The 17677-nt window shown below is 34.0% G+C and overlaps 1 protein-coding gene across 1 annotated transcript; it reads right to left on the bottom strand.

Moving 5' to 3' along the window:
* Nucleotides 1-6369: 6369 nt before the first annotated feature.
* Nucleotides 6370-13768, bottom strand: LOC147076147 (uncharacterized). Its single transcript, XM_085941652.1, has 4 exons — nucleotides 13614-13768; nucleotides 13105-13236; nucleotides 11304-11456; nucleotides 6370-7402 (listed from the first exon to the last, which is right to left on the bottom strand). The coding sequence occupies exons 1-4, from the start codon at nucleotides 13725-13727 to the stop codon at nucleotides 7316-7318; spliced, it is 486 nt and encodes a 161-aa protein (XP_085797778.1). The 5' UTR covers nucleotides 13728-13768; the 3' UTR covers nucleotides 6370-7315.
* Between the last annotated feature and the right edge of the window lie 3909 nt (nucleotides 13769-17677).

The following is a 17677-nucleotide window of genomic DNA, read 5'->3' as shown; positions in this document are numbered from 1 at the left end:
GCTGATCAATATGCTGACACGGCTTGGGTTTCTGATCCTAATAAATTTGAACCAATGTTTATTGATTAATTATTAAATTTTAATTGAATGTAGACACATAGTAAAAACCATTGTTTCTTTCGCGTCTCACTTCGATTGTGTGGTATACTGCCATATTAAGCACAGGTGCCGTATCTGCATTTTAGGCAAGTGGAAATCTGAGCTCCCATATTATTTTACTTTTCCTGCTAATAGTGGGGAACTTTTTGTTTATTTTATTTGCCCATAATACTTAATTTTGGTTTAAAATTTTGGTCACATACCTTGAAAATTTGATTTATGTAATTTTTCGTACAAAAAATGTTCTAACGGCTTCCTCCATACAAAGCATTTCTTAGACCGTACTAAGGTAATTTGGGCGTAACTACATTTTTTTTTCTTTAACACTTTCATACCCGGCAGGTTTTAATAAATCTAGCCCTATTCCCGGAAAAATTGAGTGAAATTGTTTTTTTGTAGAATATAATGTAATCTTAGTGTATTGGGTGATTTATGGGAATATTTAAATGCAACTTTCAAGAACAATAGAAAACAGTTTAATAATTTCAAAGAGTGTAATATTTTTGTCAACAACCTACTTTGTGCAGAGGAACACCACACTCTTCACACGTGTACCGAGTCTCGCCTCTCTTCTTCATATTGGCACATTCCTTACATACCCTTGACGGGTATGCCTTCTTCTGTGTTGCTGGAATCGTCTGTAAGGTTTTTTTATATACGATTTAAGATTTATATAAATATTAATTTTTAAACTCATTTAAAAAACCATTAGTATAATTTATGTCGATATTAATATAGTAAAATATTTACGATAAAAAATTATATTGATATTTCAATTCAATTTCAATTAAAATTTATTTTACATATTGTGGACATTACAAATTATAAGTTTAAGACGTTCACAACATGACATTTAGAAACAAAGAAATATTATTAAAAAAGTATTATGTAATATTGTAATTATGCAATGTTAAGTTATTCTATAGTATAAATATAAGGAAGTACACCGGATGAGTTAAGCAGACCCTATTTTAAGAATTTATAAAATAACGTCCACCTATACTCATCCTCACGTAGATGGAATATATCAACATCCGAAGCAATTTGGTTGAACAGAGTTATTGCTCTACCAATTGGCATCACCAATGGCAGGTTAGTTCTGCTCCTCGGGAGAACAAACAACTGATGCTCCCGATTTCTAAGATAGTTATCAGGGACACACAAGTCAATATTACCAAGAATGGCAGAGTTCTCATTCACACCACGTATTAGTCGAAAAAAATACGTGGCCAAATATTGATATCTTCTAGCACTTAAACTACAGTATGTTAGCATACCTAAGAGAAAGTCAGTTGGATAAAGCCACGGATAGTATCCATATAACCTCAAATAAAGGAGTCTCAAAAATTTCTTTTGAACTCGCTCCACCATAAGGTCATATTTCAACTGATGCGGGGCCCAAACAATCGACCCACTCTCAAGCCGGCTTCTCACTAAGGAATTATAAAGAATTTTTAATACAGTAACATCCGAAAAGACCCGGGAAGTACGCAAGACGAAGCCCAACATTTGTAGCGCCTTTTTACAAATGATAGCTATATGACCACTAAATGACAGCTTACTGTCAAACGTAATGCCAAGATCCCTTACAGATGGTATTCGCGAAAGAACTCTGCCATTCATCGAATATTGGAAAAATAATACTCGCGAGGCTCTGGTAAATGATAAAATATTGCATTTTTCAATATTGAAGTCCAGTTTGTTACGCCTGCCCCAATCTAATATATTGTCTATATCAAGTTGGAGTTGACGACAATCGTCCAAGGTGACAACTTCCATGAAGAGTTTCAGGTCATCAGCGAACAACAAAAACATAGCATTTCCTCTGTGATCCCAAATTTGACAAGAATTAGGCATTTTATTTTTCAAAAAATGGGCTACATTAACACATTTGAAGACAATTATAAAAATACTAATTATAAGCTATGTCTTTGGCCATTCAAGTGTGATAAACATCCTACGAATAATGATTGCTTTATAATAATTATTGACCTACGAATAAGGTAGTGTTTTTTTGAAATACGCCATTTCTTTTGGCATTCCCCAGTGGTTAAGCTACAACATACAGCCGTAGCCATAAATTGACAAACTAAAACTAAAGTAGGGAGTAAGATCATGTTAACGCGCGTATTTGAACATGTACCGTTTAAAAAAAAGATTTTTTTTTCGGTTAGTAAATATTTCACTATAATAATGTCGACATAAATTATACTAATGGTTTTATAAATTAATAAATATAAAAAATCTTAACACCACTTCACATGGAAGTACTGAAATATGACTACATTCTAAAACACTCTAATGTTTAAAAGAATACTATTTTATGTAATAAAAATACTTTATGCAGTCATCAAATGTTTAAAATAAATATAAAGGATAATAAGGCTTCAAAATAATATAAATAGATTATCTACAACGTTTAAGGAATGTCCAGGATCATGCTTTGAAAATACAATAAAAGCTCCAGTTTGACCTACGCTGAGCATGCCCCCCCTTAAGTGTCTAAAATTAGTTTATATAAATAAATATTTTCAATTGATTTGTAAAATAAAATAGGGTTAAGATATCTAATAAAAATTAATTATAAAAATTATTTTATTAAAGAATAAATAAACAAATAATTAAACAAAAACAACGAAAACTTTTAATTTAAATAGATCCGCGATCTATATTACGAGAGCTACAATACGGCTCGTAAGTTCGGTGACGTTGAATTCAGATCACCAGCTGTTCTTTGACGTTCCATGTAGCAACCGTGAAATAATTTTAAATAAAATAAATAATATAGGGTAAGCTGCCCAGTGAATGAAGAAAACTCGATTATTTAAAATCATAAGAATTGGGTGATCTTTTTCTGAAGAAGGGATTTTTTTACGTTGGGAACACATATCCATATGAAAACAACTTTAGAAACCCTCTCCTGCCTTAGTTGCGAAGGAGGTGGGCTGATATTCGGTCAACTTTTTTGGTCATGAAGTTTTGTTCCTAGCTTTTCTAAGGAGTATGCGTGGTCCGAAATTTTAATTGTGACTTTTTAACACTTTCCCTGCATATATTACCCAATTATTGATTTTGCTGAAGTAACTGAAGATTATAAATGTAAGATATCCTTTTATTTGTATGTTTTTTGTGCCGTAACGTTTAAATATGAGAGTTCATTAAGTTGTCTTTCTAATGGAGGTTAATGCAATTATTTACGGTGTGTTTATTCTTTTGATTAGTCATAATTTATTTATTTATTATTGTACCCTGTAATGAATATAATATATAGTTGTAATGTCGATATTTCTGTATTTAAATGTTTTAGGAAGTTTATAGCTAGTATTTGAACACTTTCCTTGAACACTACGGTACCAATTCATTAACTAGCATTTTTAATCTAATGAATGGACCAAAGAATTTATTAATGTATTATAGTTGAAAACCTCAACTTTTTTATCTATGATTACTTCACAAAAAGGAATATTTAGAGTACAATAACAGTTTTTTTGATGTGGCGGCAGATAAATGAGCAACATTAATGTTAAACAAAATTTCAAAATTTTCCTATTTTTTAAGATAAATCATCTTCAATGCCATAAAATTAATAATAACATAGCTATACACAATTTATTGTACTTACATATTGTTATAATTGTAAAATAATAAATGCTTAAAATGTTTAATATGCTTAGTTCATTTACTGGTTTTTTTCAGGTTCATTCTTCAGATTCTGTGTTCAATTACTGGGCTTTCTGTTTTAATTTATATATTATTTTTTTATTAAACAGAGATGTGTAGCACATTATATCTAGTATATTCATTCAAATCTACACAAGTTATAGATGAGTACAATATTTTTTAAAAGAACCTATTATAATACCTACACTTTTTTAGAAATTTTACAATTGTCCAAAGTCGTTAAGTGAGCATTCACTGGGCGGCTTACCCTATCCCTTAGATTCTGACGTCATCCTTATATTAGGAGGCGTCTCTAAACCTTTATATCACAGTATTGCTGTGGTGTGTTCACAAGTGTCGTTTAGAACTCTTACTTTACTAACCTCTCCGACCCCGCGCTGAGCTAGCCTAAAGCAGGGGTTCTCAATCTGGTCTAGGGACAAGGCCGGTTGAGAATTTAACGCCCTTACATCTTCACCAGGACTGGGGTATCGTCAAAGTACCTACTAGTTTAAATCATCATAATTTAGTTCAATTGGAAAAGTATACTGGCGTGAATTCAGCAGGTACAGTTTCAAGTCTCATCGGGTATCGTATTTTTTTCTCCATACAATTTTGTTTAGACTGTGTCTAGGCAATTGAAATCTTTTCAAATTTAGTAGGTAGTTTTGAATTTAAACATACAATTTATTACATACTAGTTGAGCATTTCGAAACGTGGACTGTATTATTTGGAAGGTGATGCTGGGAATTCCGGATATAGGGAAAGAGGGTGATGAACAAGAAGACGTGGCACTGAGCTTTTGATGGGATGAGGGCTGGCGCGCACTAGCACTGGTCCCAGGCTATACACATTTACACACACACTGGTTGTTTTGGGTCACACTGTTCGCGCAATTGTTTCACAGTTTACGGATGATTATGATGATAATGATCATAATGATTTGTATGTATGATTGAACGAATATCTTTCAGATATGTTTTGAGTTTTCAATGGAATTACTAGCCACGGTAAGCTGTCAGAAGCCCGCTCTCGTCGGCTGATTACTAGTAACTGCCTTTTTCTTTACAATACGGTCTCTCATGACCAGCAATTAATCGTCGATTCTCTGGTGACAATAACACTGGGGATTATGAGGTGGGTGGTAAACAAGGAATGGGATGGGAATATAAATGGCTAAACCAAATACAAAAAGTTTTTTTTACAAAATAATCATAAACACATAGGTACAATTCTAATTTAATTATTTTTTAAAATGGGGAAAACATTTAAGTATAATCATTTTACATTATATCATTATTTTTAATATACATTATAATATATTATTATTTTATGACAATAAAGATTATAATATGCAGAAATATGTGAGTAATGACATTTGATAAGATCATTTTTTGAAACTGATTTGATTGATAATGTTCAAATTATTTGAGTTTATTAAAAATATATACATGGCAGACATTTAAAGACGCATAGGTCAGCCACTGCCGGTGGTTCACAACCCTTTTTTCATGATCTATAAATTACAGATTAAAATTTGTTTATAGACCACATTACATGTTGTATAGAATTTACTGCGAACTAAGGGTTATTATAATATAATTAAATAGTCAGGCAGACAGGCAGCTAAAAATAATGTTCTAACGCGTAATGCACGTCATTACATTATAAATAAAACTGCTTTATTCTCATAGTTTGTATAATTTAATGAACTCAAATAACCACTATTCTGATAATATCAATAATGCCATATTAATACAATTTTCATGTAACATTGTTGATAGTATGCGAACAGAATTTAAATTGACTCATTCGGCTGATATATAGTAAAGCTCTAAACTAATAATTTAATATACATGAATAATACAGTTTCTATAATATAAAAGACGCCCATGCTTTTTTTATAAAAGCAAATGAAATTGCCATAATATCTTATACGAGGCAATATAAGCTAATTTGTCTGCTTTCATCCTATCAGTTGATATGCATGTGTGATTACACTCGTGACATTAAAGTTTTTCTGTAGTAATTACATGTTATCATACGTAAAACACGAGTAGCTACTAATATAACATTTAAAACCCTTTCAAGCAAAGAGTCATTTTGTGTTTCATCATATTGCAAGATTGGATATAACAGTAATTACAGTGATCACGATTAAATGTAATTTTGTGTAATTTCATTGAATTATAAGTTATAGAAGAGGAACTACATTGGTCACATTTAAATGGCTTTCCACCAGAATGAGTCATTTTGTGTAATTTCATATTACGAGATTAGTTGCAAGAGTAATTACATAAGTCACATTTGAAAGGTTTTTCACTGGAATTAGCTAAATTGTGTACTTTTATGTTGCAAGCTTCTAAACAAGAGCAATTACATTGGTCACATTTGAAAGGCTTTTCACCGTAATAAGTAATTTTGTGTTTTCTCAAACAACTAGAAAATAATATACTAGAGTAATCTCAATGATCTCATTTGAAAGGCTTTTCACTAGAATGAGTCATTTCTTGTAATTGTATGTGAGTAGATGTTATAGAAGAGTAATTTAATTTGTCACATTTAATCGGCTTTTCACTAGAATGTGTCATTTTTTGTTTTTTCATATCGCTAGATTGGATACAACGGTAATTACATTGGTCACAATTAAATGGCTTTTCACCTGAATGAGTCATTTGGTGAAATTTCATACTGCTAGATTGTTTACATGAGTAGTCACATTGGTCATATTTAAATGGGTTTTCACCAGAATGTGTCAATTTGTGTTTTTTCATATCGCTAGATTGTATAGAACAGTAATTACATTGGTCACGGTTAAATGGCTTTTCACCTGAATGAGTCATTTTGTGTAATTTTATACTACCAGATTGTTTACACGAGTAGTCACATTGGTCACATTTAAATGGTTTTTCACCAGAATGAGTCATTTTGTGTATTTTCATATTACTAGGTGTTATACAACAGTAATTACACTCGTCACACTTTAATGGCTTTTCAACAGAATGAGTCATTTTATGTCTATTCATATCACGAGATGTTATAGAAGAGTATTTACACTGGTCACATTTAAATGGCTTTTCACTCGAATGAGTTATTTTGTGCATTTTCATCGAACCGGGTGTAATACATGAGTACTCACATTGCTCACATTGAAATTGTTATTTACTGGAATGAGTCATTTTGTGTAATTTTATGTCATTAGATTTTTGAGATTGGTAGTAACACCGGTCACATTTAAATGGCTTTTCGCCAAAATGTGTCATTTTGTGCAATTTCATGTGAACAGATTTAATAGATGAGTAATTGCACTGGTCACATTTAAAAGGCTTTTCATCAGAATGAGTCATTTTGTGGATTTTCATATTTAGAGATTGGATACAAGAGTAATCACATTGGTCACACATAAATGGCTTTTCGCCAGAATGAGGCATTATGTGTAATTTCTGATTTACTCTGACGTTAGATTGTATATGCTTACGTTTAGCAGTGCGACTGACTATATTAGTTTCATATTCACCCAATCCTTTTGTAATGCCTAGATAGTCAATCTGCATTTCATCGTATGGCTCTTGTACTTCTAAAGACATTCTCTGACAATCCGAAAGTGGAGAAATAGGGTGTGGCAATGGTTGCAGGACTCAACTAAAATAACGTAAGTATCGCATATTAATAAGAAGACAAACGACATGGGTACCAATATCAGAGAATAATATTTAAAAAATCAAACACTTGTAGAATGTGCATACAAGATAGAATTTAGAGGAAACATACCCCCTATGTTGATAAGCAATTTTTTAATTCAAGTGAACACGCATGTTACTTTAATATATATTTTTTCAGACGATTGCTTATGTTCCCATAAGTGTATTCATGTGTATATTATGATTTCTAAGGCACGCGTAGAGCTTAAAGATTACACCAATACAGAACCCGGCTACATGTATTCACTTAACCAGAGATATCTGATCCTAGCAAAAATATTCGCTAACGACCTACTTATTTAATATTGGCAGCAGCTTGTAATCCTTCGTGAGTGCCCGTCACACTGCCGTATTGTTTAAAATTAAATTTATAGAATATTGCGTAGGTGATTGATTGACTGTCATGCATTCATAATAAGAGTAACCGGGCTGAGGATTATCATGTTTGCTTTGGGATTTTATGTCAGAAACATATTCTTCCTGAAAATAATTATTCAATTTAGTGGTGGGTTAGGGTTCTGGAAAAAAATTGAGTTACAACTATGTTTGAGAAAATGAATATTTCTTGAGGCACATACTACTATCGATTTAGGTATAACATAGCAAGAGAGCGATGTACGACATGTACAGGTTTTAACCGTTAATATAGTCAACAAATTTGATATTACAAACGGGCTTGAATGGAAAGTGTTTTAATGTTTCATGGTAAAGGCCATATTCCATTGGCAGACGCACAGACCCAACCCGATCCAACGATCGACGCCAACCGTCGTCGCTAGCTATTTGCAATTACACGCAACGATTCAATCTCGTTGGTCCTTGATTTGATTGGTTAAAATAATACTAGTGTTGCTATTATTAAAAATATAGGTTGAGTGAAAACTAGATATTTCTTATGGTACGTTTACATTTGACACTAATATCGTCATATTTATGTATGACACCATATTCACTTAAGTGTAAACAGTAAGTATATTTGTATCTGCCACTTATTTTGCGTGTGTCGACTCTCACCTACCACTTATTCAATCTACTTATATACGCAAATGTAAACACCGCGTATTCGACAAGTTCGAACTTGGAGCGATATATCACCGAAGTTGGACCACCGTCTACTTTTATGTCAAGTACCTGACACAATATTCGTAGTTTGACAGGTACCTAGTGAATTGCATATGTATATTTCTAAAACAACGGACAATCAATAATCATAGGTACACCATGAATGTATGCCCAACGTTTACGTTAATAAATATACTGTAGCGATCTGTCAAAAATCATAGACAATGAGAAATAAATCGGATGTGCCGTGTTCTATGGATTTTGTTCGAAAATAAAATATCGCTTGTTCTCGGCACATACGATTAATTCTGATGCACTCTGTGAAGAAAAAATGCGCTTCAAATGGTATTACCTAATTCATTTTGGCCCACACCTGCACTCGTATTAGGTACGATAATATTATATTGAATATGCAATGACGATCAAGTGCTAGATATCGCAATGTTACTGTTAATCGTTCTTCTACGCATTTCTGAATTGTGTGTCTTGTTTTTTGGCAAAAGGTCCAATCTTGCAAACTAAAGTTCACAAATTGAGTTGGATCTTCGATTTTAAACTCTGACATTAAACGGAAGGCACCTAGTTCTTCTCGTCGCTGAATCCATTCCCGCACCCATCTAGACCATTTTTTCCTCCTTTTTGTTGCCAAAAGACTTAAAATAATAACACTCGCTGCTTTCTTTTTTAACATTCCCATATTGACAACTGACATAACGTTTTTGAGAAGTATACAAAATAAGTGTCCGAATAAATTACAATATCATATGTAAACACCGCATATATTTATTCCAATGTTGCCATTGAATAAAGTGTCGAGACTTTATTTCAACGAGAAGTATACCAGAATTTTATGTCAGATCCATGCAGGTGTAAACAGTAAATGAAATTTTATGTCCGACACATAAAATAAGTATAACGGTATAAGTGTCAGATGTAAACGTACCATTAGATTGGTGGCTACACTGAACGCATTCCCGCGCAATTTTACGTCAACAAAACTTAGCTGTCAGCTGTCAAACCTAGCGAGCTTCAGATCTGTTAAAATTTATGCGGCCGTTTGACATTTATAGAAAGTTTGTATACTTATTGTTAATTTACATCATGAATAACTGGGCGAGCTTGAATCTCCAAACCAATTGAGTAATTCGAATATCGAAATCGAATAATCCAAAGACTAATTTATTGTAGCGAGTATGGCTATATTTCAACTGGCTCAGGCGGTCAGGACTCGCCGTAAACGAAAACACTGGGTCAAAAGTTGGCTAACTGAAGAACAGCGTGATCGTCATTAAATATGGCGAGTTTTTTTACGTTCCACACTATATCTTTGGCGTGTATTTATTCGACGAGGACTATGTCCTCGGTGATACTCCATATATTATATATTTTTTAAGTTTTCGCCATCTTGTAGTTATTCAGTTGAAATGTAGAATGAAATGAACGACCGTTTGCATGACTCAGGCGCATATTCGGCTATTTTCGTACGCTTTCGGCAATCTTCGCTTGATAATGAAAGGATCGCACGACGGATAATAGAAAATTTTCCACTTTCGACCCGATCGCTCACGATCCTTGAAAACCATAGAGAATAGAGTTTGACAGTCGTGGCAGACGATCGGGCCAGACGCAATCTGCCAATGGAATATGGGCTTAAGTGTGACGGGTGAAGCTTATATCAGAAACGGTGTAGCTAGTAGCCACACGGCAAGCAAACGCGAAAGAAATCACGCAATTTAACTTGTTTTTATGAAAATTTTACTCAGCTACTATTGTTTTCATTCTTGAATAGTGAAACATCAACGTGATAAACAACAGATGGATATCAAGGGATGCAACTTATATTATCAGCATTCGACTATTTTCAGTGACCTAGTAGTGGTGAATTGTTTAAATTGCGTTAGGTATATTTCCATTTACAGTTATACGCTTCTAGATTAAAAATCTACTCTTAGAAAATATATGTTTATACTATACATAAGTAATAGTCTTATGAGTGAATCGTTAGATATACATTACATTCATATTACATAACAATTAATAATATCACTTACGCCAAGCATTGACATATTTATGTATTTTATTTGGGAACTGACCAAAAGGAATCAGGTTGATATCAGGAGGAATATTTGGAGCATCAGAGCAAATAAATAAGGAACTACTAAATGGGAACTTCAATAAAGTAAGCAAGTTCCACCTAAAACATAGTCAGACCGTTAGAATTTAAGGCCAATAGAGAGTTGAACACGTTGCCCTATTGCGCACTTTAACGTATTCATTTATTTCAGTTGTAATACCATTATATTTGTGTGTAGGTAGATACCTGATTTTTTGTGATGCATTCGGAATAAGAGCAACTAGGTTGCGGCTCAGTGGTGCCAACAGTACTATAATTATAGTACAATACTATAATTTTGATTTCGCGAAAAATGTAAAATATTATAATTTTAAACCAAATATACCAAAATACTATAATTTTAATTGATTCAAGACGAAAAATGTTCCTGTACTATATATTTTTTAGAAATACTATAATATTTACGCCGTTGTACTATAATCAGCATTAAAAAATATGGCAACACTGTTGCGGCTTCTCATCATTGCTTTGGCTACATCTTCATAAGAGAATAATATTCAAAGAATCAAACATCGTTAAGATATTATGTAGGAATCTTAACATTCTGGGAGGTTTTAATTTTAAGGAAAATGTGTATAATATGATATAAGTTGATAAGTTATATCAGTATTAGTAGATTGTTTTAAATATATAGATTGTAATAAACCTGATTTCCTGGGTTGCATTCGGAATAAGAGCAACTAGGTTGCGGTTCGCCTTCATTCCTTTGCTCTACATCGTCTTGAACAATCACATTTTCTGAGTCAACCCGCTCGAAATCAATCTCAGGTTTTAAATAGGTAGGGTATTTTGAAGCGATCTAAAAAATACATTGATTTTATAAATATAAAAGCAAATAAGTGTCTCCTTTTGAAGATATAATATGATGAACCGAAAAGTTGTGTGTAATAAAGTGTCATAGTGGATCAAAAGATTGTTGTCTTTTATTAAAAAGTTACACCTCAATAGATATGTCAAAAAAAAAATTGATTGGTTTCGACCAATAAATACTTGTGTTGTAAAAATCATCAAAAACAAGCATAGCTACCATAAAGTTAGTCAAGAAAGAAATGGACCAAGCGAAAAAATTTGTGATAGCATAGTCATTAAAAATAAATTAGTATAATCCTTACACGGTTAAAATATATAGGTAAGTTTATCGACTAAGCTAATTTTTGCCACCCGACATACCATTACATGTGCTTATTTTAACTCATAACAGTTTGAGGTTCATGTATATTTAGAGACATTTTCAAATACATTATAATATATTTGTCTTGATTCATCTGTCTGCAACGCACGGCAACACACACTCATATCTAGAAAAACACTTGGTTTGAATTCTGCCTCACACGTATGTGGGTACTGTCATCTCCCTCCAAATGGATGCATTTTTCTTCTTCTTGGCGGTATTTTGATTATCGTCCGTCATATTTTGGGACTCTGGAGTGAAGAAATAACACCAGAATGGTTGCGGAAAACGGCAATATTTATATTAAATCTTACAGCTATGATTACTAAATTTTAATATTTTTTTTTTGCGGAGCGCGTCAATTACGCTCATTTCTGTTACGATGATAAAACGATTCTCTTTGGATTTTCAAAATGGCTGACCAACCTTCTCCTTTTCTGCGCATGCGCGCCAAGATTGTTTCCTTTTCGGTCTCTCTGCTGCAATAATTTAGCGCTGCCTGCTTTCTCCCATCGCTTTTAGAGATAATTTTACGCTCGAAGCAATGGACAAGATTGGGACGTTGCTGTTTTTTGGCAAAGTTTTGCGCCAAAATTGGGAAATTTTGGCGCTCAAACAAAGTACAGCATTGCCAGTTTTACTACTAGCTATTATTTATTTTTCCTCGAAATCAAACCTTACTATTCGTCAGCTAAATGATGGTTAAACATTATTCGACCCCCAGAGGAGACATCCCCAAATGGGGACTATTCGGGGGTATAACAGTACCTACCTAAGAGACAATCTCGGGACTTCCTCAATAATAAATTTTACTTGAACGATCATATCAAATGTTTCGGTAGGTACCTTCGTATTGAACATAAGACCAGACTTAATTCCATAATTCGGTGCTTTCCACAGATTAAACAATAATACCAAATACCTGACATGAAACATTGCTCCTACATAATAAATGTGCTGAACAAAACATCGCTGTAGATACGCACAACACCGGGATTAATATGCAACAAATTTATGAGACGCACTTAATGACTGTCAATAATATAATACCAAATACTTATAGTAAATAATTTTTCAGAAATCTAGTACCTGAAAATAAAGCACCGAAGGAGCTGAAATCTAAACATGTGATTTATTATGTACCGTTTTGTTCGTTACGACAAATTTATATAGAACATATTCTTACAAAGTACACTAAAAATGGAACCAAAAAGACATGATCACTTACAAGCACGATGTATGTATATTACACAATATTGTATAAGTATGTAAGCACCTGATTTATTGGCTCGCATTTTGAAAATGAGCAGCCTGGTTGCGGATCACTGTCTTCAACAAATTCTTCTTTGAAGTCAACTTGGAGAGGATCAATCTCAGTTTTAACATTGGCAAGGCTGGTTACAGGGCTCTGAAATACAAGACAGACGGGATTTCATAATACGTGTTTACACCTATATTATTATGCGATGCGCACAAACACACGGTTTTTGTATGTGACATAGGTATTATCACGGTTTGATACTGTCTAGCCATTATTATAAACGTGCAACAGCTGTCTTCGGATGAATGAGAGTAGTTAGCCTGCAGCCATAGAGACGCAGTACCTATAGGTAGGTACTTGGTCAAACAATCGTTCACACAACGGTGTATAAGTATTATTGCATGTTTCAGTTAGTAAAGTCCAATAGGTATGTCACGCAACTCTTTTATTTGCATCAGTAAGAAACCACTTCAACATAGAATAAACATTTGTTTGCAATGATTAATAAATTTGGAAAACCTAACATCAATAGTGCTGTTGGCAGCAAGCGGATTGTTTGCATTGATTATTGGCACATCGACCCATTGCTGCACTTCCGCATCATCTTCAAAAGCATCTAGTTCACGTTTTATATCCATTTTACGAAGTTTAATTAACGCAAAAATGTCACGGTATGTAGATTGACAGACGTGGCAATAGACAATTGACTAAACTTTATTCATCTCTCGGCCATACACAAAACGTCTGCATTGTCAATGCGACAACTTTACACACGTACAAAGTTATCTATAGAATGGCCAAAAATGGAACTACGAACAATAGGACGACTTTTTGAAAATTTGATTCGAATGTCAGATTTTGCCCAGTTACGAGTCTTGATTGGGCATTAGGTATTTACATTAGTACAAAATAAATCATACCATTTTATGCGTACCATACATTATTAAAAACAAATAATACGGTTTATGGCGATGTTAACTGATATTTAAGGCGTTTGTTATGTGACATGTATTTGGGTCAAAAGAAGGTTACTCAAATGGGTTAAAATGAGAAATATCATCATTTATGTCATAATATTATCAATGATGCCAAATTATAATATAAAAAGTTATTCAACTGAAAAAGTTTGACGGTTCAAGGAACCACAAATAGGTGTGCTTTGATATTAAATTATATTACTAATCTTAAGTTTACGAATAATTATTTTACTTTCAAAGTTGGTAAAAGTGTTGTTACAAGATGGATCTACAAATAAGACAAGTCAGTGTCTGCCCACACCTCACTCACATAATGTCAATATACAGTGTTCGAAATCGACAATTTTACGAACCGGAGCGCTCGATAATTTTCCGAAAATATTAACATATTAAAGTAATAATTTAATTATTATATTATATATACAAGATTTGACAGTTTAATGGGCCAGTTTTGTGGCATGCGAGATTTGGGCATAATCGGCAAGGTAGATGACAATAGAGGTTTACGTCACGATTATATTACTTTAATTTAATTTAATGTAAAGAATTAAGTACATATTTTTTTAATAATTCACCAATTGCAGTGCAACTTTTCATTTTTCCACGAGACGGAGCGATAATCTCGATTACTTCACGAACAGGAGCTGCGCTCCGGTGCGTTCCAGTCCATTTCGAGCGCTGTCAATATATTATTTTAATGACGACGTGATAATAATACTACGAAATCGCTCACCTACCTACATAGTGCCTACCTATCAATTTAGATACTGTATTGTTAATTAAAATGTTCAAAAGTCAATAATAAGTATTGTATAATAATATGATTGCTTTCGGCAGCTCAGGTACGCAGATAAATAATTATTTTCATTTGGTACCTACATAAATCTAACAACGAGCAAAAAAACTCATTTAAAATGTCTAAATCCGAACGAATTTTATGCGTCAACTACAAAGGGCTACTTTACGAGCTGTTTGTTGGCGTATTTAAAAGCGAGTGATTTAGCTACTGCGATTGTGATGATGACACACAAAACTTTCCATTCGCTGAGAAGCCAACAAGCTATCGACTATTTTGACAGAACGTAGTTCGTTTTTTACCGGGAGGTCGCTAACACGCTCTACTGCGCAGACGCAATAGGCCCACACGCCGGCGTGTAGCGTGTAAAGTTGGCGGCTTTCAACTTTTCTCGGTAGATTGTTTACAATCTGCTTGTTAGCTTGTTCGGCGTTTACAATGAGCGACTTTACTTTCAGATTGTAAATTCGCAAACAAGCAGCTCGTAAAGTAGCTCAATGTCATTGACGCATTACTGACTCTGATGCTCAACCAACATGGGTCAATTATCAAAAATCTTGCATTCAAGATCCAATCCCATCATTTTGGACATAAGTAGACTAGAAAGATTTTATCTGGAAGGCGGCAGGTGGAGATGTATCAAAGGAAGTTTAGTTTTGTATTTAATTTTTATAATATTGCGAAAGTGGCAACACGGTTAACTATTTTTGTCACGCCTACCACGTTCTGTGTGCCACTATCAACGTGAAGACCAATTAATTGTATGCATAAAATGGATATTAAACGCGAACGAGAAGACGCCGAACCTGTTGCAGAAGGGAAGCAATGGTTTGAGGTACCTGTGAATCATGGTCCAAACAGCCAGCTGCTTACCTACATAAAGCAAGAGGACAACGACGAGGCCGGATGCTCTTTTGAGGTTAGTTTTTCATAACGGATTGTTGTACATCGTAGTATTATTTGTTTTAAGATGCGTGTCGTACGGCGTAATTAACAGTTTATGTATTTTTTGTAATCAAAACCGCGTGCAAATTGCGACACAGTTCCGAGCGGCCTACGTCACCCGTATATCCCACTTAGTTTTGCTGCAAACACTCATAATATTTTTATATTTACTGTACTATTATAATGTACTGTATAAATATTTGCTGTAATATTTTGTTTTTTAGAATATTGTATCAGACCCGACATCAATAACATTGAAAAGAGATACTGAGCTACTTGACATCAAGACTGAGACTATTGAAGACGTCAAATCCCCATTCAATTGTGAAGATCAGCAACAGGGTTGTTCTCATTCAGAAAGAGTTCATCGGGTAGGTACTTTTATTTTAAATACTGATAGAAATACTGATCGTGTGAAAACTGTAAGAGATGGAATGAACTGACAACACTCTAATATGTGAATAATCAGTAATACCAATGAAGACAAAATCTTCGAATTCTAATTTCTTTCTTTTGACCTTGTCTGATCCTAATAGGATCATAATGAGCCTCAGTATAAATAGTATAACCGCTCAAGTCCAACCGTTGTATATCCCATTGATTTAAACTGTCTTGATTCCACAACGCGAATAAATGAAAGCCGATGTTTTATTAATAAAAACAAAACGAACATCTTGACCAACGTTGAATGTCTCAATACGTAAATATTTTGTTCGCTCTGGTTTTTAACTGCCATGGTTCTGGCCATACTGAATCCCATGTACAATGGACGTCCCCACCCCCCAGTTGATAACCTTTCCATGCAACATTCAGTATGAGATGTCCGGGGTTCCAGCGGCTAGCTCAGATGTCCATTGATCGAACCCCGAATTCACAAAAAAAAAGTTAAACGATTGGAGTGGAAATAAAACCAGGTCTTTCGTGTTCGTAACGTGGTCTTCTTATATTTTCTTAATTTTTAGTTTTACAAATTATATTTGAGATTTTACAGTAGTTGTAGTCGTCAGGTCCGTACGGTTTGAAAACCAGACGCTCACTAACTTATTTTTTCGGGGTCTATAGTCTAAGGGGGTTCCCTTTTTTTTGAAATTCCTCCGAGCCCATGCCGACTTACCAAGAGCCCTCTTGATTAGCCAAATCTGATCGTATGTAGTAGATCGTAATCTGATCGGTCGCACCGACGCAACTTGTCATTTAGACCTAACTCTACGACCGTAGGGGCCGCCAAGAATTGTTTTTTGGGCGTTGTGCCACTCCTTGTCGGTCCCCCTGCTGAAATAAGGTACGTAACGAGGATACCTCAAACATCAGCATCTTAATCGACGCCCGTACGTTGAACTTTTCCTCCTGTAGCAGTTTTGCTCCGCCGTCTGGTGTCCATTGCTTTTAGAATATCCTCCTCACGATCATTTAGCTGTTGCGCCATAATTACTGATCACTTAACGTTCACTTAACTATCACTTAACGTTCGTCCAAGATAATTTTTTTGATAGGTAGTTAGAATGAACTGTCAGACGTAACATGTAAACAATTAGAAAGTCAAATCCTTAATGAAGACAAAAGAATCCCAATTCCCAAACTAAATACATAAAAAATTGACGCACGGGTATGACAAGTAAATAAAAACAGGAATGACCAACGACAAGAAAAAGGAAAATAAATTAGTAGAATATAACCTCACGCGAAGAAGAAAGAGCAAACCCTATCTCAAGGACTTCAAAGTCAAAATCTAATAATAAATTCTATTGTTTTTTTTATACGATGCCCGACAATTCTTGAACGTACAGCCATTGGATACCTTGCAATATAGGGCATCCTAATATTTACAACGAAATTGTTCGAAAGAGGTAAAAAAAATTTCCTGATTAAA

This window comes from Rhyacophila brunnea, unplaced genomic scaffold (genome assembly GCF_057557595.1).
Source record: "Rhyacophila brunnea isolate RB1 unplaced genomic scaffold, BYU_Rbru_1.0 scaffold_13, whole genome shotgun sequence".
Taxonomy (NCBI): domain Eukaryota; kingdom Metazoa; phylum Arthropoda; class Insecta; order Trichoptera; family Rhyacophilidae; genus Rhyacophila; species Rhyacophila brunnea.
This window is presented reverse-complemented; position numbering and strand designations above follow the sequence as displayed.